Source organism: Equus caballus, chromosome 1 (genome assembly GCF_041296265.1).
Source record: "Equus caballus isolate H_3958 breed thoroughbred chromosome 1, TB-T2T, whole genome shotgun sequence".
In the NCBI taxonomy this organism is placed as follows: domain Eukaryota; kingdom Metazoa; phylum Chordata; class Mammalia; order Perissodactyla; family Equidae; genus Equus; species Equus caballus.
The window spans coordinates 166,521,565-166,547,915 of record NC_091684.1 but is presented as its reverse complement, the minus strand read 5'-3'; the positions used below and the strand labels follow the sequence as shown (position 1 = coordinate 166,547,915).

Below are 26,351 nucleotides of genomic sequence, written 5' to 3'. Positions count from 1 at the left end.
TTGATGGGAAAGATAAAAATTAGGTTGACTTTCTGAATGAACCCCAAAGTATCTTGTATTTCCCTTAAGACTTTTGATAGATTATTTTTGTGATTAGAGTTGCTTGTGCGTATACCTTTCCTGGTAATAATGCTTCCTGAAGTTGGACCTTCAGCGGGTTTTGAAGGACCAAAAGGGTGTGATAGCAATTACTCCTATCTGAAACGCTCAAGACTTCTGGAAAGCTTCGTTTATGGCACAAACTACTCAGTAGTTGCAGTCTTCTATTTATAATTCTTTCCAGATGCTAAAGGAGATAAGGCAATAACAAGCATTAACACAACGTTAACAATGTGTATATTTAAAATCATAATAGTCAAAGTTCAGAGGTGCAATTTTGAATTCATACCATTCTCTATGTGTTATGCCAAGCATACATATTACCTCACTTAATCCTTTCAGTAAATCGTGTTACACTCGTTTTATGGATATGCTGAGGCTCAGACAGTTTAACTTGCCAGGATCACATAGTAAGTAAGTTTTGCTCTCTCTGTAAACGTCATCTTGATCTTTTTCTGACCCTTGAGCTTGTTCCTTCGTCAGAAAAAGAAACTTGCTTTCATAGTTACTTCTCCCTGGTATGCTTTTCTCCCAGATATTCACAGAACTGACCTCTTCAGCTCTTAGCTTAAATGTTACCTCCTCAAAGAAGCTTTCATTGATCATCCTATCTAATGTTGCTCATTTCTCTACTTCACTTTCTTCATAGTATCTCATTATCTGGAACTGTTTACTTGTTTTTGTGTGTGTGTGTGTGTGTGTGTGTGTGTGTGTGTGAGAAAGATTGTCCCTGAGCTAACATCTGTGCCAATCTTCCTCTCTGTTATGTGGGATGCCGCCACAGTGTGACTTGATGAGCAGTGCCAGGTCCGCATCTGGGGTCCAAACCCGCAAACTCCCAGCTGCCCAGCTGAGTGCACGAAGTTAACCACTATGCCACTGCGCCAGCCCCTACTTGTTTATTTCCTGTCCCCTAAGCTAGAGTTTAAATTTCATGAGATCAAGTACTTTAAATGTCTTATAGACTTTTGACTTAATATATTCACAGCATTTTAGAACAGTTTCTGGAACGTAATACACAGTCAAAAACATTAACTCAAGGGATGGGTAAATGTAAGAATATCTGTCTCCACAGCCCGTACTTGTTCTCTGGTCGCATCCTCTCAGATGTTTTCTTTCTGCTACCTAGCACACTGTGGGGGAATTGGCTGACCACATACCCCATCAAATTGTGTATCAGGGACCCACACTGATTAACTTTTAAAAGCCAAATATTTGCTCACTAGGAAAAGAATCCCAAGATCATTGTCCTTCCCATTAGTTTAGCTTACATATAATCAAGTAATCTTGTAGTTCATATATAGTACCTAGGATGTATGATTAGTTTAGAAGTGGATGTTTCTGATAAATTATTTTTAGAATTTTACATTTTCTTATTGCGTTCACATTGGCTGATTTTTGTAGGAGAATGTTGGAATTTATATAACGTAGACTTTGTTTCTGGCTATTTTGTTCTTGTTTTTTAAAGCACCAGACATTTAAAAATGCCTGGTCTATCTAATAAATTAGTGAAGTCATATTATCTCCACACAAAATAACAGTCCTAGGAGGATAAATTCTTTCATTCTTTCCTCAAACTACATTTTTCTTTTGTGGTTTCAGATGGACCTTTTCGGAAGTGTAATTTTCCTTTGTCCTGGTGGAATCTGAGACAACTCACTTTGTCACTAGCACACTAACCTCTTCTCTTCTCACTACCCCACCGATTTAGAAGTAGATTGCTGATTAACTCCTAAGTTAGAGAAGGTGGCCGGCAAAGGAATTTTAAGTACATTTCTCGGTGTTCTGTGAAGTTACATGATCTTAGCTCAGTTAATTAACTTTGTTAAAATTGTGTAAAGGGGTTCATATGATTCTAAACTACAGAAGAAAAACAGTTTGAAAGCAACCTGCCCTTTACCTGATCCCTCCCTCCTCCAAAAACCGTGGTGTACTGCCAGTGAACAGAATAATGGTTGACGAGCAAAATTTTAAGGCATTCTAAATATCACTGTTTGGTTTAATAAAATTAATTAGCCTGCCACGGAGAAAATTTACTAGCGTGCTGGTTAATTTCACAATGTAAAGTCAGAGAAGGGAGGTGGGTTTGAAGGAACAAACCTTATTAGTTTTGAATAATTATTTAAAGATGTGGAGCTGCCTATTTCAAACACTTTGATTGCCAAATCCATTAAGGCTTTAAAAATCTCAATGTTTGTATCTCAGTATATACAGGAAAGAATTTCTCTAGATGAAATCTTAAGCGTATTAGTTAATAGCTAAATGACTTTAAGATACAGAACAAGTAGAATCCTAATAAAACCATGGGAATGAGAACTTGCCTTAAGACTGGCTCATGGGAGGTTTCCATAATCTTAATTTGCCATTGATGCAATTATTGCCTTTTCTTGTCTTTTTAATCCAAACAACATGTTTGCAGTGGCCATGGAAAGGTGCCTGAAATCACATGCCTGAATTCATTTAATTTGCCAACATTGTCTTTTTTCTTTCTCTCTTCCTGGTAATGGGCAAGAGTCAGTCCTAGTGCATTAGGTACTAAATCTCTTCAATTACCAGCCAGGGAGAAAGATTTAAAATTATGCTTCAAACCTACAGACTGATTTAGTTTTAAAGCACAAACACTTCTCCTGTGGAGCCTAAATTAAACTGCAGAAAGGACATGGAGCTTGAGGAATTAAACTAGGCAGGACCGAGGCTCAGGCCAGCAATAGGAACCATTTTGGTTTCTTTCACTGGGGCCTCCTTGGTGTAAAAAGAAAGGGAGCAGGAACACATGGAAAGAAAGTACAGCAGGATACAGTCATGCGCCACGTAACGACGTTTCTGTCCACAATGGACCGCATGTGTGATGGTGCTCCCGTAAGATTGGTACCATGTAGCCTAGGTTTGTAGTAGGCTATACCATCTAGGTTTGTGTAAGTACACTCTAGGATGTCCACACAATGATGAAATTGTCTGGTTACACATTTCTCAGAACGTATCTCCATCATTAAGCAACTCATGACTCTATTGCTTAGAAGTTAGATGTGGAGTCAATATTGGTGTGGGGAGTCTAATCAAACACTTTATTCTTTTTTCTCTTTCTTTTTGGGTGCTCGGCAGCCATTTTCAATGTGGATGACTCTGTGGTTGATCTGGAGACCCTGGCAGCCTTATATGAAAATGTGAGTATTGGGGCCAGCCCGGTGGCACAGCCGTTAAGGTTGCACGTTCTGCTTCAGCGGCCTGGGGTTCACCAGCCCAGATCCCAGGTGGGGTTCTACACACCCCTTGTCAAGCCGTGCTGTGGTAGGCGTCCCACTTAGAAAGTAGAGGAAGATGAGCATGGATGTTAGCTCAGGGCCAATCTTCCTCAGCAAAAAGAGGAGGATTGGTGGCAGATGTTAGCTCAGGACTAATCTTCCTCAGGAAAAATGAAATGTGAATATCAAAGACCTGCAGAACCAGAATTTCCATATTTTCGTATCTTTACTAATTAAAAAAAATACTAAGTTCTAACAAATGGTTATATGTGACTCTTTCCTCCTGAAAAATCACTGAGCCATTCGTGTTCTTTGACACTAAGGATTTTGACATAGCATGGAAGAGATGAGGCACAGAAACATAAGCTCGAATGAGAGCAGACATGAGAAAAGCAATAGGTTCCTAAACCCTCCTGTGGTATCTGGCTTAGTAGATCTCATCGCATACCTGCAGTGGAGGGTGGTTCAAGGTGGAGACCACTTCTGTGCCACAGAACGCAGCCTGTGGCTTGCTGTCAGAGTGAATGATGGTAAGCTACCTGCTTAATGTTGGTGTACACCAGTGTCTTCCTCTGAGGAGAGGGAATGCTAATACAGGCTTGGATGATTACCTTTAGTGCAAATGAGCTGGTGGCATTGCATGTGAGAAGTGATAGAGGATGTTGAGTATGTGTTTTAGACTTAGAGTCATTTAGTCAGTCTGAGGTTTGAGATCCAGCTCTACCATTGACTGCTGAGTGCCCTTGGGCCAGTTACTAAAACTCCTTAAGCCTATGTGATCATCAGTACAGTGGGGATTATAATGGGTTTTACCTGTTCTTTTTGTGAGTATTAAAAAATAATTCAGGGGCTGGCCCAGTGGCACAGCGGTTCAGTGTGCACGTTCCGCTTCTCAGGGGCCTGGGCACCACTTGGCATGCCATGCTGTGATAGGTGTCCCACATATAAAGTAGAGGAAGATGGGCATGGATGTTAGCTCAGGGCCAGTCTTCCTCAACAAAAAAAGAAAGAAAGAAAAAGAGGAGGATTGGCAGTAGCTAGCTCAGGCCTAATCTTCCTCAAAAAAAAGAAAAAAAGAATGCAATATATGTAGCAGCCGCAATGTATTTTGAAAATAAACAGTGCTGTACATGTATATGGTCTTTAAGTTATAGTTGTATGTGGAAATAACCAGCAGAATTGGCAAGCTCTCTTGAGAATATGACACAGGAGAGTCAGAATTGCCGTAATTGTTAACTATTCTGGTTCACTGACTCTTTTAGGATTTGAAAACATAGATTGAACCAGCTTCTCTTTACTAAAGTAATGCTATTTCCCAGGGAGCTAGCTGGAGCACTATACTATGCTGTCGTCACCGAGCTCAGAAAATGATTCACTGCAAGGGCCAGCCCTGTGGCACAACGGTTAAGTTCACATGTTCTGCTTTGGCAGCCCGGGGTTTGCTGGTTCAGATCCTGGGTGCGGACCTATGCACCAGTTATCAAGCCATGCTGTGGCAGGCTTCTCACATATAAAGTGGAGGCACAGATGTTAGCTCAGGGCCAGTCCTCCTCAGTAAAAAAGAGGAGAATTGGTAGCAGATGTGAGCTCAAGGCTAATCTTCCTCAAAAAAGAAGAAGAAGAAGAAAAAAAAAGATTCACTGTACTACTTGTGACCCCTGGGACCTTAAGTAGCTTATAGAAAATTTCCATAGAGTGATCATCCAGGCCTAGAGAGATTGCCAGTTCCCTACACATTTTTACATCCTTTATGAACATCAGGAGCTGTTTAGTGTGGCTGGGTGGGAATTTCTCACATTTCCATCAGTAAGGCTTTCATTAACAGCCAAAGGCACACAAATACCAGGCCTTCAGGAGCTAATGGTGCATTTGTTGAGGACCTAAAGGCCAATGTGATGTTGCGGAAGAAAAAGAGATTCCCAGTCAGGCCCTTTGCCAGCTTCTGGGTGTCAGCCGGTGGGATCATCTATGAAAGGCGGATATAATAATCGTTGAAGTACTTTGTAAAAGGTGAAGTGCTTTCTAGATGATGCTTGTTACCATGGGCTCAGGACTGTGCTCATGGTCGGTACTTGTTAGCTCACAGTAGAGGAAAGCTGCATACAACTGAAATCGTTGGATAGACGGAGAAAGTATGTGACTAAATGCCAAAATAAGCAGTACAGACAATGAGTTCTTGGAAAATTCAGAAAAAGAGAAGAAGGTGACTAAAAGTAAAGTCAGGGCTCTTCTGAGGATCAGGAAGCAAATGCTAAGGACAATTTGACCGTGTCTGCTTCCACAGGGAGAGACAGGGAACTCAAAGGGAGCAATCAAACGTTCTGGCTTCTGAACGCAGCTAAAGTCACTTGTTAGGACCCTTTGTATTAGCCAGGGATTCTCAAACATTAGCATGCCTCAGAATCACCTGGAGGGCTGGCAGGGCCCCGCCCCTGGAGTTTCTGATGTCTGGGATAGGGCCAATAATTTGCATTTCTGGCTAGTGACAGATGATGCTGATGCTGCTGCTCCAGAGACCACACTTTGAGACACACTGCTGTAGACAGATTCTCACTGCTCCCTTTTTGTGTGTTTTGTTTCTATTTCAACCCAGAGAGCCCAAGAGGATGAATTGGTTAAAATAAGAAAGTATTACGAGACATCCAAAGAAGAAGAATTGAAGCTGCTGGATAAACCTGAGCAGTAAGGACGTTGAACACTTTTCTGTTAGGCCAAAGGGAGAAGTGCAGTCTCTATCTTCCTGCTTGATCATGTCTAAATTGTGCAGGGAGCGAAGTCACAGCACCCTCATTCCCGTGACCTATTGCGTGCAGCAGAAATGACCTGACTGCCGGGAAGAGCAGCCGGGAGATTTGTGCCGCTGGATGTAACATCTCAACCCCCTTCCCTACCCCTCGTGACTTCCCTTTCTTGTTCTAGCAACTTGTTAATTCCTCCTAGACTAAACATTCTGGCCAAAAGGGTAACTGAGGAAGGAAGAAGTCATTGCTCTGTTTAGGGTTCTGCTGAGGCAGTTAAAAAGATGATGTCAGAGTCACAGAATTCAAATGGATTTTTCGAAATCCAGTAAATGTAGCCTGAACGTGCCAGCTTTCTCCCAAATTTCTCCACCTGCTCTGCCCAGTTTAGATGTGACTTTCTGTTATCTTCTCTTTGCGTGTGCTTGTTCTTGTCTCCTTTCACTATCTAGAGTTGTTTGCTCCATGATTTTGGGGTGTTGTTCTTTACCCATTGGAAATCCAGAACTCAAATACGTAACTGAGTGACTCTCGTCCTTGGCTGGGCTCTTCGGGTCTGCAAACCACAGATAAGCTTCTGGGGCTCTTCAGCTCCTGAACCCCACCCAGCTTTTCATGGCCCACGACTCTGAGAATGTGGAATGGGTTCAGAGTAGAGAGAGGGCTCTTTTGCTTATTGCTACCATGAGCGCTTCATGTCCAATTCAGGCCATCCCTCTCAGCCTGGAGATGAGGTAAGGGATAAGAAACAGAGGAAACTGAGTGATCAGGTTTAGGATAACAAGTCAGCCCTAGAGACATCCAAGGTTTTATGGCTTGTACTGAAACCTCCATGCCTTGCCCTTGGGTCTTTTAGAATGGCTCACTCCTCTTGGATGCCTGAGCATTCGGGTCCAGAAAGACATCCTAAATGACAGGGCGGGAGATGTCTAGATTTACGGAGTTATTGACAAACCTTCATGATAATTTTGAGAGCCTTAGATGAATTGCTCTCACATGGAGCATAGGCCAGGAACCCTCCACCTCCAAAGTTAGTTCAGGAAGCCTTGGAGTATTGTGAAACAGTGAAAATGGGGTTCCATTGCCCTTCTGTTCCATCAGCTTGAGCCACCCTCCTTACCAAGTCCCACCCCTGACTCATCGTGTGGTCCACTCCCAAGTCATAATTAAAATATAATTAATTCCCACTAAGGTGCTAATGACTGAAAATGAAGTGACTGATAATGGGGTATTTAGGCACTGACAAGGCCATGGGGAGTACTTGAAGACTGTCTTAGTCAGCTTAGGCTGCTGTAACAAAGCACCCTAAACTGGGTGACTTATAAACAACAGATGTTTGTTTCTCACTGCGTTGGAGTCTGGAAGTCTAAGATCAGGCTATTGGTGTGGTTGGGTTCTGGGGAGAACTGGCTTCCAACTCCCAGCTTCTCTTTGTATCCTCACATGGCAGAAAGCAGAGAGAGGAAGCAAGCTCTTATGTCTCTTCTCCTAAGGGCACTAATCCCACTGGTGAGGGCTCTACCCTCGTGACCTAATTACCTCCCAAAGGCCCCACCTCCTAACACCATTGCATTGAGGGTTAGGATTTCAACATAGGAATTTTAGGAGGACACAAACATTCAATCCTTAACAGGGAAAATAGGGCATATCAAACATTTGGGCAGCACAAACTGTGCCACGTTGAGCAATGATACTCAAAACCTAGAGCTAGCAAACTTTTCCTGTACAGGACCAGATAGTAAGTATTTTAGGCTTTGTGGGCCTTACGATCTGTTGGAACTACTCAAACCTGCTGTTGTGGTGCAAAAGCAACACTAGACAATACGTAAACAAATGGGCGTGGCTGTGCCCCTGATACAATTTTATTTATGGACACTGAAATTTGAATTTCATGTCATTTTTACATGTCATGAAACATTATCCTTTATGGATTCTTTTTTTTTCAAGCATTTAAAGACGTAAAAACCATTCTTAGTTGATGGGCCATACAAAACCAAGTGGTGGGCTGGATTTGGCATGTGGGCTATAATTTACCAGCCCTGCTCCAAGCTGTGGGAATGGCCAACCCCGCGAAAGGAACAGTGGGTTTCTGCTAACAGAAGTATTGCCCTTTTCCTTTCGTGTTAATGCCTTTCTGGCATTATTTTTCAAGATTAATTGCCAGGGCATAGAATACTGGTAGCAGGTAATTAATAGATAACTGATTATTCCTGCCTTCTCTACTGGTGATCTAGATAGAAGAGTGTTTTTAATGTTTGTAAATGGTCATTGTAATGGCTTCCTGAATGTGCTAAGCTATTGCTGACAGCAATGAGGACTGTCGTGTTGTCCCAGTGAAGAGATGTGCTTGGGCTCAGTCACTGGAGGGTGAGGTGCAGAGAGGTGGAGACTTCAGGCCTACGTGGATTTTACCCCCACTCTTGACCTCCTGCACAGGGAAGCAGTTGTTTGATTTATGCCAGAGTCAGATTTTCTGGCAACTTATTTCCCATTAGCTCCAAATGAGTTGACTATAAGCATGTTTTACATAATGGAAAATATGAATCATTTTTAGCTTCAGCATTGCAGTTTCCTAAGATCCCTGCAGTGCCAGTCCTATAAATCATAGCATGGAGAAGCCAGCCTCTTCACTCACCTCGTCAGCTTTCTTGTTCCCCAGTCCTATATTTAGAAAGCCATTTCCCAGAGAGATGTCGTCTGTTTGGGACCAGGCTCTCTGAGAGCCACTCTGGCCAGGGATGGCCCTCAACTCTGCAGTCTGCCTTGGGATGGTGGTGAGGTGAGGTGGGGCTCTATTGGGTTTGATTAGACCTGATTCTTTTTGTGGTCTAGAGTGAGGACACCATATACAGCCTATTGGGATGCTCCACTAGGGTCCACAGCTGCATTGGGATCCTCCACAAAGGAGATACATTGACTTGCTGAAACGAGGCTCTGTTAGTGTACTCCTCTATGGAAGAATACAGGTTACAACATGAAATTGTGCTGTGTACACAGCCCCTGTGTGCACACACACCTGAGAAAATACCATATGGGGGCTTAGAGGATGATAAACCAAATGTTAGTCCCGTAAAAACAATGGGCCATGGGCCGGCTCCGTGGCCGAGTGGTTAAGTTCGCGTGCTGCACTTCAGCGGCCTTGGGTTTCGCTGGTCCGAATCCTGGGCGTGGACATGGCACCACTCATCAGGCCATGCTGAGGCGGCATCCCACATGCCACAACTAGCAGGACCCACAACTAAAATATGCAACTATATACTGGGAGAATTTGAGAAGAAAAAGCAGAAAAAAAAAAAAAAGCTTGGCCACAGTTGTTAGCTCAGGTGCCAATCTTTGGGGGAAAAAAAATGGGCCATGTTGTATCCTTCCGCCTTCTAGCTGAGTGGATGTGTCACCCACACAATGTAAGGTACAGAACTTCTCTCCTAGATACTGTTGTAGTCCTTCCTGGGAATATAAGCCTGCCTTGGGAAAAGAAGGGCCAGGTCCCTGGTTTGTGGTTTCTTTGGGGGTCTTTAGTCCTCTCTATTACTGGCCCTAGGGTATCAAGTTAGACTAGTCCAAAAGGAAATCAATCTATAAATGTTTCTAAGTACCAAGGCCCGATGTCCAAGACCTGTTCTTGGGGATTTGTAAGAGAGTTAATCCTGTTGCTATGTGTAGAGTATAAAACACGGTTAGGGAGGATAAGACGTTTATCAGACATTTGCCTTACAGCCTCTGAGGGTAGTTATACTTCTAAGACTTTCCCAAATAAATGGGAAAGGAGCCATGGTGCCCTTCCTCAAGCCTTTGCATGGCTGTTTTTGGACAGAAAGTGACATAAAATCATATTTTTTCCAAATTTGCTTGTCCAGTATGTCAAATCTTCACATTCCACCAGGTGTCCAGGTGACAAACCTGCAAGTCATTCTGTACTCTTCTCAGCATCCCTCGGGATTGGTCAGTTACTCCAGTTCTTGCTGCCTTGAAAGCTTTCTCGACTCTTTGCTCCCCTCCATTCACACTGCAGGCCCTCTTACCTTCCCTCTTAGAATATTGCAGCTATGTCAAATAGGTCTCCCAGCCTCAAATCTGCTTTCACCTCCAATCCATCAGCCAAGCCACTGCCATGTGATTTTCTAAAACAAAAAGCTGAAATTATCACTTCTCTGTTTAAAATCCATCCTTCCTTCAGAGAAAGTTTAAACTCTTTATTTTAGAACAAAAAGCCCCATTTTAACATCTGACTTCTACTCAGCTCTTCCACACATATCATTCAGCCTGTCTAGGATCTCCCTGGCAGTTTCTCACCTGTGTCCTGCACAAGCACCAGAGGACTCCAGGAAACCTTTGCTGACATTGTCCATCCAGGACTCTGACTTTGATGCTCTGCATGACCTGGTTACAGGATAAATAAGAAAAACAGCTGATAATTAGAATCTTATTAAAACCCAAATCCTCCTAAAAGTAAAGTGAAAGAGGCGCAGGGTATAAGCTAAGGAAATTTCTTTGGAAATGAAAAGAAGGAGGCGCCAGCTTTGCTCCTATGTAAAAGTATTCTTGGTGAAAGGTTGCAAAATGTTAAGGTAATGATGTTATAAGTTGACCAAGACTTTCAGAAATATCAGTTAATCATCATTTCAACCCCAAAATGAATTTAATAGCTGTTAGTGGATTCTCTCCTTTTCTGAATTCATGTCCAACTCTTTCCAACTATTTTAGTTTATACCCCTTCCTCTGGTGGTTGGCATGGAGAGTACGTAGCTCTTCCAACTGAATTTTGCAAAGGGCACCAGTGCCCAAATGCTCAGACAGTGAGCTTCTGTGTGTAGGTTAGTACTCACCTTGAGCTTGTAAGCTTCTCTTGCTGTAGTTTTTAAGAAACTTGAGATTGTGTCCACTTTAATGAGTGCTTGCTTTGTTCCCAGAATAGAGCTATGAACTCTGCCTATATAGGTAAGTTGGTGTGGAAATGTAAACAAGTATCTGTAGAATAGAGTTGTTACAGACTATTATCTAATTCATCTCACTTCAGTAAGAGGCTTTATCACTCGTCTACAGACATTTGCCTCAAGTCTTCACTTTTCTCACCCTTAGACAATGCCGCATTATGAAGGGAGCTTATTGAGTATTTTCTCTCATACACTAAAGATTAACACTTTTCATTTGGGTTTAGTTTCCTGTTTGGGTAGGAGGAGATAGATAACTTGTTGTGGTTCAGTTTAATTGCGTTTACTTTCTGTTCCTGAAGTAATTTATGCTCCGGACATTTATTTACCATTATAGAAACACACAAAAGAAATGGCTTTGTTGTCAACAGAACACATACTGTTGAAGTTCCTTACATCTGCTATCTGATACCTTTTATAATTGTTAAATTGGCATTGTCAAGTAAAGAATGCTTTCATGGTGGATATTTTTCAGCTGTCTTTTTACTTTCCTTGTGATCGTGTATGAAACTAGATAACTCATTCTTAATTTTTACAGATTTTTGCATGAGTTAGCCCAGATCCCTAACTTTGCTGAACGTGCCCAGTGCATAATCTTCAGATCTGTCTTTTCTGAGGGTATCACCTCCTTGCACCGAAAGGTAGAGATCATCACACGAGCTTCTAAGGTATGTTTGCTGTCTAATTTTAAAAGATAGCTCTTCCTTTCTTGGGAGTAAAGGAGGAAGTGGGGAGCAGGAGAGATCAACTAGAGTCCCTCTGTGGAAAACCTTTTGAACTTAAGATTGTGTGATTTTCTAAGTATAGCTGGGATGATTATCCTGCCTAAGTGTTAGTATGTGTGTGCGTGCTGATGAGGCAGAGAGAAAGAGAGGGAAAAAAAGAGATGCAGACTGACAGAGAAAAGGAGGAGGAAAAAGATGACGGTTTTACAAATTTCTTCTCAAGTGTTCAGACACCTTCCAGTGTACATACCGGCCACTTGAAACCAACCTAAGTAGTATAGTTTGTTTTCTACTCGACTGTCTGGATTGCAAGGGAGATTTTGCTTTAGATCCATGCGTTCAATCATCTAAAATGTGTCTACCTAGTGAAATAAGAAGATTATAAAGACTTAACAAATGATTATGATGATGAGTGATGGGCAAGTAAATTTTTATTAGCTTTACCATGCTAGTATTTCATTATAAAGTTAAGTTCTACCACTTGGCTTTTTCTCATAATGACCCATGTCCTTAAGAACATGATAATCCTCTCCACAAATTCTGTACTATTTAGTTGCTTATCTGAAGGCATGATCTTTTTCTTTCTAAACTACACAAGATTTCAATAAAGCAAGGCTGCATATTACCAAAGTATAATATATATCCTCTAATAACACCCTAAAAAGCAGAAGCAGAAGTTGGCCTACAGCTGCATTTGGCTTTCTTTCTTTACCCTAAAATAAAGGAAAATAAAACCAACTAAGGTTGGAGAGAAAGGAAAAAAGTATCAATTTGAAAATTTGCCCTTGGTGCAAAAAAAAGGAAAAACAAATGAGATGGGGAACAGAAGAAACCTGTAAGCAGCTTAAAATTGTAAAAGTTAATAGACGGATCAGCAAACACTTAATAAACATAGCCTATGGCCTTGAAATACATTATTGTAGTTCACCTCTGAGGGTTATACCCAGGGATGAGGAAGAATAGACTTGTTATTATATCTACTCTACACTTTACTGTTTATATAGCTACATAGTCCAAAAACAGATCCTCCAATGATATCAAACCCCTTTCTACTTAGAAGTCATCAATGTGAAACCTAACTCTAATAACTCTAATTTTCCAATTTATAAATATGTTAAAATAGCTATTTAAAAAATCTAAACCTGGCTCCATGGAAATATGAATACTAATATTTAATCTTCAATATTAAAACATATAGTTTGGAAATCAGTGAAAGGCTGGGAAATGATGGCTAATATATTTTTTAAGACACCTATGGCTTAATAAAATGTATTTTCCATTTTACCAACCATTAAATCTGTTTGGTAACATGCCACCAAACATCCTACTGGGGACTCAAATATTTGTTGTGAATGAACATAGGTACATTTAAAGTTCAGCTCCACAATAATCGGTGTTTGCCGTCGCAGGGCTTGCTGCACATGAAGAGTGTGAAGGATATTTTAGCTCTCATTCTGGCTTTTGGAAATTATATGAATGGAGGAAATAGAACTCGAGGACAAGCAGATGGATATAGCTTAGAAATCCTGCCCAAACTCAAGGACGTCAAAAGTCGGGTATTTATTTTTCGTAAAGAATGAATGATTTTCCTTCTGTACCTAAAAAAGGAAAAAGTATTCCTGGTTGTTCCATTCACCTCTGTCTTCCCCTTAACAATACATTTTTTCTTTGCTTTCTTTTGACTTTTGAATAAAAATAGGTTTTTCATGCTTGGTCTTATTTTGATGACAAAATCCCCGATATGTTTGCTCTACAGTACACAATTAGATGTTGAACTGCAATGAGAGGATAAAACAGATAGTATACAGTATTAGCCGAAGCACAAGGCTTGAGTCTGTTTGAATTCAGTGTTGGCTACTTGTCATTTACTCATTCCAGAGTAGGGCGCAATGTTGAATCACCCATGGAGCTCAGCATTCGAATTATTCTTTTGCCCACAACAATTGAGCTGGGGGTCTCCTGTCAAACTCTCTGAGCCTGATTATCATTTGGCTCCACACCCCTGCAGAGCTCCCTCTTTAGAAACAACCAGCCCATATCTAGGCGTCCCATGGGGTGCAGGGGGAGTGGAGGGAGGGGAAACACACAGGCAAATTAGAATTAGACCCATGTGAACAAGACACAAAGGCTGCCTTGTGGGAGGGCTGCTCGCCCCTGGCCTCCCAGGGTCATAAAGTGGCATGGCGTTCCTTTTAAGCTGCCCTGATTGTTTTTCACGCCATTAAGAACACACATTTTTTGAAAGGTGGGAAGGGGAGGGATGGTTTTCTGTTCTAGTCCCTGGGTCCCTTTAGCACTCCCCCCCACCCCCTGTCTTGGCTTTATGCCAGAAAATATTAAGACAGTGTTTTGTTTGTTTGTTTGCTTTAGCTGTTACCTCAGAGGGCTTATGGGTTATCTGTTTGATTCTTTTCTTCACAAAAAATAGTGTAGTCATTTCTTTGTATAGATGCCATCAAAAATGGTGGGACAAGGAGGAGAGAAGAAAATCTTACCAAACAGAATTAGGACCAGGAATCGTAAATTAAAAGTATTAGGGCCACAAGTTGAGATTTCAGCTCTTAACTCTATAATATGGCAGAGTCTCATGTGAATGATTTTCATTTAAGCTTCTCTTTTTAAACCTAGGATAACGGGATTAACCTGGTGGACTATGTCGTGAAATATTACCTGCGTTACTATGATCAGGTAAGAAATGGCATTATGTGGAAAACTACACTAATGGGGTTTCAACTCTTGCACGTTGTTGGCATTTAGAAACGGAATGATGGATGGATGGATGAATTTCAAGTCCAACATAGAATTTGAGAGCTATCCAGCCTCCTTGGTTTACAGATGGGAACACTGAAGCCAAGAGAGTTTAGTTGACTCTTGTAAAGAGAAGCATTATTCAGTGGTACAAATCTACTGCCTCTCAATCCCCTGTGTAACCCAGCTTCAGAGAGACCCCCAGTTATCTCAGTGCCTTCTGACCAGGTTGTGAGGGTCTCGTGAAATCTATATCCATTCAGTAATTGGTTATATTTGAAACTAGATTCTGGGACACAGACCAAAATTTGGGAAAGTAAGATTCAGTAATACCAAATACTTTATAAGTAATGTTCCTCTGTGAGCAAGTTGAAGATGTGGAATTTGAAATCCATCCTCTATGCTTAGATTACATTTGCAATTAGAAAGAAAAATTTCTGTGAGAATCTACCTGAGCACAATTTTCTGTGTTTTATTCCTTCTCATTACATTGAGAACAAGCATTCCTAACTTTGGGAAGAAAGAGGTACTGTTGTGAGTTGTTGAGAAATCTAGCAATCAGTATGAATGGAAAAAGTCTCAGGAAATTGTTGTCAGGACTCTTGCTCAACTACTCACGTAGGCATTTTTTCCTAGGCACCCAGCGAAGGAAAATAAAGATTCCAGGGCCTTATTTTCAAAAGGCCTGCAATCTCATCCAGAAGACAAGCCTATAGTCATCTCTCCTACCCTCCTAGGGGGATTGTTCTTGATATATCTACAATCAGGCTTATCATTCCGCTACCCCCTCCTCGGACTTCCTCTGTTTCTATAAGGATATGATAATTTTTGATCATTCAGACATGAAGCTTGTGCTTATTTTGGTTCCTCTCTGTCCTTCAATTAAACTGTTTCTCATGTTCTTCCATGTTTTTCACCCCTACTGACCTCAGTTCATTCAGGCTTTAAGAGAACTCACTTAGAGAATTTCTATTGCTCCCCACCTTGACTTACTCCCACTCTAGTCCATCCCACACCCTATGGCCCAATTACTTCTTATAGCTCTGATCATATTGCATCACTTTTTTACTCAAAGCCAGAAATGTCTCCCCATACTCAAGCAAATTAAGATTCTATCCAATTTAATTCCAGTCTTTTACAACCATCCTGTTATTACTTTCCCTCTACATGTGTTCTGTGATCCAACTCAAGACCTGATGTTTTCCAAACACACCCTGTGCTTTCTTACTGAGGTGTTTTTACCTCTGATGTTCTCCCTAACTGGAACTATCCTTATCACCAGCCTTTTTATAAAACTTATCTTTTGTCTTATTAATACTCTCTTGAAATAATAATTAAAAGACCTTTCAGGAAAAAGCTCCCAGTAACAATATATGTATTTGCAACATATAATAGGTAATGAGCTCTTCAGCATTAACAAGAAAAGGACAACTTGTCCCTTCTCATAAAAAAAAAAAAAAGGCAAGAGAGGCTGTAGGTAATTTACAAAAGACAAGTCGAAGATATAAATTGCCAACTAGATATATAAAATCAGCAATATAAATTGATCAAACCTTTCTCAGGATTATCATGTATAGTTTATACTGAGTTATTCTCTGTTTAAGATCTCCAGGTTGAAGGGGATCCATAGCTAGTCTGCCCTTGACTCACCAAACTATATGTCCTAAGAAGGGCACCTTTAAAAAAATTCCCATGAAGATGTCATGTTCGTCAAGCTGTTTGCCCATGGAGCTGTGCCTACCTACAAGGGACACCTTTTCCTAATTCATGCAAATATACTACATGGAGCTAACAAGGCTTTGTCCTTTCTGTAGCAAAACTCTAGAAATATGTATAATCTTTCTAGGAATTTTTATCCTAAGGAAATAAATAAAAACATGTATCATTATTCTATTATAATAATTTGTAATAGCAAAATATTGCAAAATTTTTGGTAGATGTCCAGAGGTAGAGACTAAGGTCAAATAAATTATGCTAGAGTCATAAAATGGAGACTACACTGCCATGGAAAGTATATAGGAGAAAATTTAGTGGCATTAGCAAATGCTCTTGATCTGCTTTTAAATTACAAATGTGTTAAAAAATATGTAATGTAATTTCAAATATGTAAATATAAATAAACACAAACACAGAAAAACCTGGAAGCATATATATTAAAATATTTGATTATTTCTGGATGGTAGGATTATAAGAGATTTTTACTTTCTTCTTTCTTTGAGTTACTAAACATAATGAACATGTGTCAGTTTTGTAAAAGGGGAAAAAAGATATAATGAAAAATAGTGCAATCTTACATTTGCCCTTCTTCCATGATGTCTTTGCTCTCTTCCTCATCTTTTACTCCATTGAAGCCCAGAAACACTCTTTGAACCTCTCTCATGATGCATCTTATTCTACCTTATATAGAGGTATCAATGAGCAATTACCTATCATCCTGGCATTGCTCTTTGAGGTCCAGAACTCATTGTTGTCTCTTTTTTAGTGTCTGTAGTGTAGATGCCTGAGAAATACTTGCTGAATTGAATATACTGTAAATATCCACAAGAATGTAATAAGTGGCAGCTGTAAAGAACTAGGCGTGAGGAAGTGAGAGCTGTTTTCTGGAAGAATGGGGCACACATGTTGAGCTTCAGGCAATATGCACATACCTGAACTTCTGACAGCAGGTACCAGTGTGGCAGAAGAATTACCCTGAAGAATCCTGAGAGGCGATGCTTCTGATCCAAGGTTGGCAAGAGCAGTTTTATCTTGTAGTGTCTGCCTCACCCAAGTCAGAGGCATCGTGTAGGAAGGCTGAAATCTGCCTGTGATATATGGCTCTCACTGAAGAGAGCTGAACCCAGTTGAGTTGACTTCACAGAGGACAAATCTCACAATAAGAATAACTTCAAACATGGGATGGCCCGCTTTAGGAAGAATAAGAAGTCAACATTAGTGTGGTGCTCTCCCAGTTTTCAGTGTGCAAAATGCATTTCACTCAACGAGAGTGTGGAATTCTGTGATTTATTAAATTATCCCCTCCCTCCAGGAGCATAAGTGATGATTTTTGTGGTTAGTGGGGATGAGCAATTAGCTGAAGGAAGGTGACTCCTGCTCCAACCTCCTTCCACTCCTGCCTGGTTGACGGTCCAAGTCTAGGTCTGAGCAATTTAAAAGAACCCGTCTAGAGCCCTGTCTTTTGAACTCTAATTGAGCAACTTTCCCAAGAGCTACTATCAGGCTGATTTGCTCAGCAGCTTTTTCTAGCTAAAAAAACAAAAAACCTCGAAGCCAGGCAGGACTGAATCTGATAAAATGTTTTGGAAAATAGAAAGAGATTTTATGCGTGAGTTCTCCAGTGTCAATTACCGTGGAGTTTTGTGGCAAGCATCTCAGATGTTGTTCCATCCTGGCACTCAGACTAGGGTACTGCTTCCATTGTTTTTAAGGTACTAGTATAGGAAGATGGAAAAAAGTACGTCGATGACATAAAATGTTGTTCTGATCAAATGAGGAAAACCACCTTCTTCCAGCATTCCAAGTGAAGCTAAAGGTCTTAAAGGAAGGGGAGGGTCCAGAGAATTCCTGAAACCACAAAAAATTTGACAAGCTAGATGTCCCCTGCTAAAGATACAAACTTCTCAGAACAGTGTTTTATAGGCTCCCTATAATGGTGCCAAACAAAGTGTATTGATATGCCAGATGTTGTGTATTGTACCGAGAACAGGACACAGTTCCTCCCTTCGAAGTGTTTCTAGTCTAGTGGGGAAGGCATACAAGCTAATGTGGCGATTTTTAAATTCATGTTGATAAGTGCTGTGATAATGGTAGGTACCAGGGGCTCTTGGAAACACCAAGTGCGGGGGCTCAGTGGAAATCTTAGAGACTTGTTTTGAGACTTGAAGGATAAGTATGAACAAGGCAGTGTGAGGAGGTTCTGGGGAAATATTGGAAAGGGACAGTTTTATAGACAAAAGCCTAGAGGCAAGAGATTGTGGCCCGTTCTATTAATTTATGAGAGTTTAGGGGAGGGAGTTAGAGATAGTGAGAAGGTAGAAATAAGGCTGGAGATGTAGACAGAGGCCAGATCATAAAGTGCCTTGTAAAGCAGTTTTAGAATTTGGAATTTGTCCTAATGGCAGTAGGAAAGATGGAATGTGGGGGAAAACTGGCCAAGTAGCCTATGTGGAGAGAGGAATAACTGAAGACTGCCTGAGAGAGGCGAGATTCAAAGCTGATATTAAACAACTCAGGGAGAAAGTGAGCTAGACTGGAGAAGATACTTGAGGCTCAGCTTATTTCTCAATGTACAATGAAGGCTTTGTCCCTCGAGATGTTTCTCAGCTTAGATCCTCTATTGGGTTTAGCTGTGGGGCTTGTCAAAAACTATACCCAACCATGCCCTCAGTAAATATCTGTTAAGTTAAGTCAAACAACATTTGGAAAATTTTTACAAGTATGTGAAGAATGAGGTCACACACACGCGCACACACGAGCTTGAAGTTGCACAGCAAGGTGGGTAAAGGCATAAAGGAGAGTGATTGTTTCTTCAATTGCAGTGCTGCCTTATCCAGCACCTTCTAATTCACACCCACTGGCATACCCCAAAGATGAGTTATCTAATTGCTACCATGTGAAACTCAAGCAGGGCCTTTAACTACTTGCATGTTTTTCTCCTGTGCCTTTTTTGCATGAGAGTAGAGTGTCCAAGATCAGGACATACCTGATAATTTTCTCTTTGATTCATGAGGCAAAGTTGAACCTAGCCCATGCCAAAGCCATAGCCAACCTCAAAGCCAATAAGACCAAAGTGATATTGTGAATGACACAAAAGGTTTTCAAAGTAACCAGTCCCAATTCAGGCATAGCAGAGGAGCATTGCTGATTCTTATTCGAACAGAAGATGCTTTGGAATTTCAACTGCAAGTGACAGTTGGGAAGTGTAATGTTCTTTTGTTTACCATGTGTTTTAGGAAGCAGGAACAGAAAAGAGTGTTTTCCCCCTGCCCGAACCACAAGATTTCTTTCTGGCCTCCCAAGTCAAGTTTGAAGACCTCATAAAAGATTTGAGAAAACTGAAGAGGCAACTAGAAGGTAACAGGAACTGTTCTAATATTAGGATAATGGTTAAGATATTTTTAATGGTTTAAGAGTATTATTTATGTCTGGCTCACGGAATGGAGTTGGTGCAGAGTTCAGTTATGGTACACGACAGCCCTCATGAATCTTTCGACCTCCATACACTGTTTGGGGACACTGTACTTACATATCCCTCTCTTATTCGTGTCAATCATTTGTTCTATCTGTACTTATATCTACATTTTCCAACTTTTAATAGATATAACTTTAATAATAATAATTGCAGCAACACTTTATTGAGTGCCTACTGTTGTCTCATATAATTCTTAGAACAATCCTAATAAGCAGGAACTATAGTAACTCCATTTTACAGTTGAGAAAAATGAGGCTTAGAGAAGTTACCTTCACACAGCCATTAAGAGGCAGATTTACTGAGCTTATCAGGTGTATCCAATTAGAACTCATGCATTTGCTAAGCTAGTTTGCTTTGCTTATATATACATATTATACACAAGCACCCCTTATATATTTGGTTTATGTCTATGAGTCTAATGATGGCAAGACCCAAGGTAAACATTCTATTTTAGTTTAATTTACATTTTTAATTAATTCAAAACAAAATGCTGAAAGCCCTTTTTGGCTTTTTTAAAAGGTGAAAATATGTCTCTCTTGTGCAAGAATTTTCCTTTGGCGTTTCTAGAGTCTTGTGTTTTCACTGTGGAGACATCTCCTTGTCCAAGAATATAAATACTTGCCTTGGAGCTTGTATAACTCCAATTGAAGAGCTCTACAGAGGATTTAGGGAGTGTGTTAATGTGGAAATGGAGCCCGGAGTGCCAAAAGGAGAGCTTGAGGAAATGAAGAGCCTGCACCAGGAATATTTTTACACTAAGACATAAAATAAACATTTTAAAAATGTTTATTGTGAAAGAGTGCTCAGAAACCCAAGTGTTAGACAGAGAACAGCTTGGAAATGGAAGTAAAGTGGGAAAGATCAGCTCCTGGTGGCAGGGAGAGCCATGGATTTTGACTTTGGGCATAAAACTTGCTTAAATAAGGATAGTGGTTACAAGTGAATATTTTTACCTTGTAAATTATTTTTAAAGGAACGTGTGGATTTTTTTTTCTCCTGTTGATGTGGTTGAAAGCATGAATTCTACCAAATGGATGCTTCATTCAGGAATGTGATCTGTGAACTTGTGGTCGTTCCTTTCCCTCGCCTAAAACACTGGCAGTTTTATCCATATCTACAATGAGGAGCTTGATTCTTATTGGAATGAAGCAGAGTAAGCCATCACCTAGCAGTTTTTTCTGTCCCTCTCTAAAGGCAGAATTAGGATCCAGGCCAGTCCTCAGGATGGCTGCAAGATTAGCAGTGGCAGAGAAGACCTGAGCTTCTTTACTCCCTGGCCATTCCTGAATGCCCATCCCCTCTTCTCTCTTGGCTCATTGGTTGTAAAAACCCTTGGTCTGTCCTCTCATGTAGACTTTTGAGCAGAAACCTAATCTATGTTTGGTCTTTCTTCATCTGCTTTCCTTCCAGAGGCTGCCTCTTTCAGGCATCCTGGCTCGGCCACCTCCCTTTGACATCCCCGTGTTTGATGATGAATAACAAAAACATAAGAGCAAAATTAGTAGAACAGTGGAGAGGCAGGGGTTCCCCCAGAGGTCCCACTTTGGCACACCTTATTTTCTCTAGGGAGATCCCAGGTGTAGTTCCGGATCTCTCAGTACTCAATTGACAGTTTCCTTAGTCAATTTTAAGGAAATACAACAACTTCTGAAGCTAGAGGAGCTGTCTTATAAATGAAAACTGAACATTGCCCCAGTTAATTTTCCTCTTTGTATTGAACTTCACCAAAGACATCAAGTCTCAAAAAGGCAAATGAGGAAGCTGCGACTCCCCCACACATTGAATATTTAAACAAAAATGCCCTGCTAATCTTTAGAGATGCCAGTGTTTTCAACACATGAAAGGTACCTAGTAAATATTTAAAGAAAATACTGACCGTTGGTTCTCTAATGAATTTCTTTTTCTTCTAAATACCATCTGGCGAGATGGCCAGAGTCGTGGCGGTCCGTTTCATCTCACACTCCCATTCAGATTTCACCTCCTTTTCCGTAAGGCCTTGGTGTGAGCCTAGATTGAATGTTTAATTGAAGAGGACATAATTTTCACACATACAGCAAAGATTTGATGAGGCTTTGAGGTTTATTGTAGCCATTAAAATGTCGTGGCTGCTGGCAAAACCCCAGAAAATGTCTAAAGCTAAACCAGATGTGATTAGCAAATTTCAAGGAGCCGCAGGCCCCGGTTCTCCGAGCAGGCACAGCGCTTGAGAAGAAAATTGTTTTGAGTAGAGTGAACCACACCTTAACAATAGGATGTGAATTAAACTGTGGTTGTACAAATATCACTGATCAAGTAGCTGTTGTCAATAAGTATCTTTGATAGAGACGAGAACTTTGAATGGCACTTTTGTGCAGGTAAACATAGCAAGGAATTGATGATAGTATCAACTATAAAATTTACTGTGTGATGATTATCTACTAGATGCTTTACAGATATCATCTCTCTCAATTCTTACAATGACCCTGTGAAGCAGATATTATTATCGATCTTTTGCAGAAGGGTAAGCGGAAGTTCATGGTGCTGAAGTAACTTGCCGAGCACAGGTGTTGACTTAGCCACGTTTTGAAACTAGGTATCACTCTAAGGCATGTATTCATGACATACCCTGCCTCTGGCCCAGAAATCTCCATATCTGATCAGAGATGAGAACAGGAAGACAGGTATTCAAGGCAGAAATCCTCATGAAGATATGAACAATAGAGAGTTACTAAACATGTGTGTATCAGTGCAAGCACACGTGAGTATGCACACACATACTCCTAGAACCACATATATAGACCCTCAGACCAGATAGAGATAGGAAAGAACTTATTTGGGTTGGGGCTAGGGAAGGGGAAAACGTACAGGAGACAGTATTGCATAGGATTAAGAACTTGGGCTTTGGAATCAGATATGTACTTTTACTGGTTGGATGAAAGCAAGATCTTGTCAAGTCACATAACCATAAAAAGGACTTTATTTGCTCACCTGTAAAATGGGACAATCCTATTACCTATGTCGTAGGAGGTAATGAATGCACGATTCCTTAGTAAGGAAAGCTTCAATAAAGCTGATTAGGGATGTGTACATTTTACTGGAAAGTGCACAACTTGTAGAATCATGCCCATGCTGTTGAGGGGCCAGCTGGGTGTGTATGTGGACAATCTAATTCCCAGAGCACTGGTGCTCTCTTCTCTACATTGTGAAGACAGAATCCAGTTCTTGGTGCTTGGGAACATGTTCCATATTTTGTTTACTGTTCTGTACTTCAATCACATAGTAATTTTGATTTCCCTGTTACTATGATGTTCTAAGTAAGGGACAAAACAAAGAATAGAAATAGTTGCTCAACCTTATATTCCTCGACCTTGTTTGCTGGTCAGAGCTCTCAAGGTACTCTTACCAACCCATGCGTGGTAGGCAGAATAATGGCTCCAATGAGGTCCAAACCCTAACCCCTAGACTCCGTGAATTCATAATTTTATATGGCAAAAAGGGACTTTGCTGATGCTGAGATGGAGAAATTACCTTAGATTATCCAAGTGGGCCTAATCTAATCACATCTTTAAAAGCTGAGAACTTTCATTGTCTGTGGTCAGCGGGAAATAGTGCAGTAGAATGATCAGAAAGATGCAATGTTGCTGGCTTTGAAGATGGAGGAGGTGGGCAGTGAACCAAGGAATGTGGGAAGTCTCTAAAAGTGGAAAAGGCAAGCGGCAGATTCTCCTAGAGCCTCCAGAAGGGGATGCAGCCCTGTCCACACCTTGATTTCAGCCCAGTGAGGTCCAAGTCAGACTCCTAACACACGGAACTAGAGAGTAATGTATTTGTGTCATTTTAAGCCACTTAAGCCTGCAGTAATTTGTTATAGTAGCAATAGGAAACAAACACACCAAGCAGTGTAAGCTTTATGATTGTGCCAGTTAATACCAGTCACACATGTACATGCACACACCATCACTGAGGCCATAGATGTAGCATTTCCCAAGTAGTGGCACTTAACCGTATTGCATGAAGTGTGAATTTGTGCTCTCTAAAAGAGTCTAGAGTCTAGTAAACCTGCAAATGCTCTGTACTAAAGTCATATCATAGAGATTCACAGTGCACATGAGCTTATTAAAGGCTCTGGGAAGTCCTGCAATAAAACAAAACAAAACAAAATGGTGTTTAACCCTATTTAAAGCAGGATTTCTCCAAACATAAAACATTTTTTTTCTCTCACTGAATCCTTAGTAATATGTTGCAGAACACGCATTCTGTGAAATGCAGTTTAAGAAGAAGGGATGTTATTACCATCAAATTTTTAATATAAAGAACACAGCTGTTGGTTAAATGATCGTTAGTAGGTGATATTCATAGGAGGAGCTGAGACGAACAGTGATGGCCTCTGTTCTTCAGTATGGCTTTTAATACTCCCTGATGGCACTTTCCTTCCTGAGTTTGTTATCCATGTAAACTAACAGAGTGGGTCAAATCCTCTCTGATGTCTTGATGCCTGAAAATCCAAAACAAATGACATTAGTATTATTCAAAATTACTCTAATGTCACCTCCTCTAAATCCACATTTGTTTGACATGATCCTGTGATAGTATTTTATCATGAAAAATTCATTCAAGCTGTGAAATTAAGAAAACTAATTTTTTTTGTCAGAAAATGAGATAGGAACTCTTCAGATAGGTGTTGAGAAGTCAGCATATTCTGAAAAGTTTCAGAGTAAAAATAATTTGCCCTTATTAGCTAACAGTAGTAATTTAGTATCCCCTATCATTAAGGGTGGGCTGTTTAATCATCTATTTATGTACCAAATCTTGCCTTGAAAAGGGTGCCTTATTAGCCTAGCCCTGTTATTGTGTATATAAATTGGGAAAACGTAATTATTAATTAACCCTCAGTGTAAGATATTCAGACTTGCTTGAGAATGTTGGCTTCGATGCAAGTGTAGTATGTGTGTGTGTGTTAAGATGATTCTGATGTTCTTTTCTCTAAATATTTAAGACTATATATTTGAACATGTCCTTCCTTATGTACCATTTAGAAGTATTTGGGAATACACAGTTTTGGAAAAGCAAGAGTCTCGGTTGACTTCTTTGATATCTGTTATCACTCTGTAAATGTTTATGCTATAAATGTTTAGCCTAAAATGTTAACTCTTTTAAGCCTTTTCTAAATGAGATGTTGTGTGAAATGCATAGTCCAGGCATTCAATAATTTTAAAATCTTCATTCTAAGTTTGAATACTAGTAATATTTCTAAACCAGTTTCACACTGAAGTACATCTGTGACATCTTTAGGCATTTTTGGTCCTGATGTCCTTATTTTAATGGGGTAACCAGATTAGCCCAGAACCATCCAGATGAACCTGTTTTATACAACAGTGGTACCTGAACGTTGTACTTCAACTTCTAAGTTATAGGATTAATTTATATATGCATGGAAGTAACAGTTCAAGAAAGATAGGGATTTTGTGTAGATTTTCTGAACTATAGTCAGCACGTCTTCCAGATGAAGATGGCAGATTGAATTCATTCATTTAGCTCCACTCCCTTCTAAAGGTCCACCAAAAAAAATTAACACATGTTATTTAGCAGCATACGGTCAATATCAATATAGTCAGCTAAAAGAGGAAGAATTGGGGAGGGAACCACACTCCCACACGCATAAAAACAGGAAATGAGAACCTTTTAACATGGCAGTCTCTCCTGGCCCTGGGCAGAGACTGGTGTAGTGGAAATAGTTTAACTATTTGGATATGCATATGAAATTTTTACAGTTAAAAAAGGTTAAAAAACATAAGTTACAGTCAACTCTCAATTATAGGTAGGTAAATTAGTGAGGCTAAGGGTTAGCCATAGTTTTTAAAAAGTTAGTAATATATTATTTCTAACATTAATCACTGAGTCAGCTATACTATTTACATGTTAGAAAACCTTTCCTGTTTGAAACTACATGATAAACCTAGACAACCTATTGTTTCTCCTGCAAGGTGGAAACAATCGCCTCCTTTGTCATGGAGCTCACTTAACTTAAGGAACAAAGTAAGTGTGTGGGCAAATACATTGTTGAGATAATATTGGTGAGGTGCTGAAGGGTGGAGTGTGTGAGGTGGGGTTCGAGACTCGAGCGCTGGTGGCATCCAGCATCTGGATGGGAAGGGAAGCTGCCTGCAGGAGAGTTGGTATCCCCACGTGCAGAGACACAGCAGGAGGGCTAGTGGAGAACCTGCACTTCATCTTGCCCTAGACCTCTTTTGATTCTTTTTAGTTTTGATTTGGGGTTATCTGTGGTGTCCTTCCCTCTTCCTGTTACTGCAGTTAGTCAAGAGTTGACTGTGAAAAGTGAGAAGGAACACTACTAACTGGTGTTGCTAATCTAATGAATATTCAAGTTTGTATCACTGCGGGCAGAGGGAGGGATCCCGTCCTGGCTCCACGGTCCAGTTCTTTAATGCGAGTTCACCTCACCTCCATCTTCTTTGACTCTGGCATTCTTACAGTCGTTCGGCTCCTCCTTGGTCAGAATCCATGTATCTGTCCACCACTTGGATGAAAGTATGGCTTTTGGCAGACTAAGTCAGCACTGTGGAGCCCAAAACAGAACTTAAGAAAAGTGGTTACCTATTAATATTATCTCAGAAAGCAAAGTAGATGATTTAAAGAAAGTCTGTAATGGCGTTCCTTTGAATTTGTAGTAGACACAG

At 40.5% G+C, this 26,351-nt stretch overlaps 1 protein-coding gene across 9 annotated transcripts in view; it reads left to right on the top strand.

The window, feature by feature from the left end:
- Positions 1 to 26,351, top strand: part of FMN1 (formin 1) — a 385,713-nt gene that overhangs the window by 246,062 nt on the left and 113,300 nt on the right. For all 9 annotated transcript variants that reach the window (XM_070239334.1, XM_070239339.1, XM_023620627.2 and 6 more), the window contains 6 exons: positions 3,202 to 3,263; positions 5,935 to 6,023; positions 11,549 to 11,678; positions 13,145 to 13,291; positions 14,364 to 14,423; positions 19,436 to 19,556. In XM_070239334.1, the coding sequence (XP_070095435.1) occupies positions 3,202 to 3,263; positions 5,935 to 6,023; positions 11,549 to 11,678; positions 13,145 to 13,291; positions 14,364 to 14,423; positions 19,436 to 19,556 (609 nt within the window). The remainder of the gene's footprint in view (positions 1 to 3,201; positions 3,264 to 5,934; positions 6,024 to 11,548; positions 11,679 to 13,144; positions 13,292 to 14,363; positions 14,424 to 19,435; positions 19,557 to 26,351) is intronic.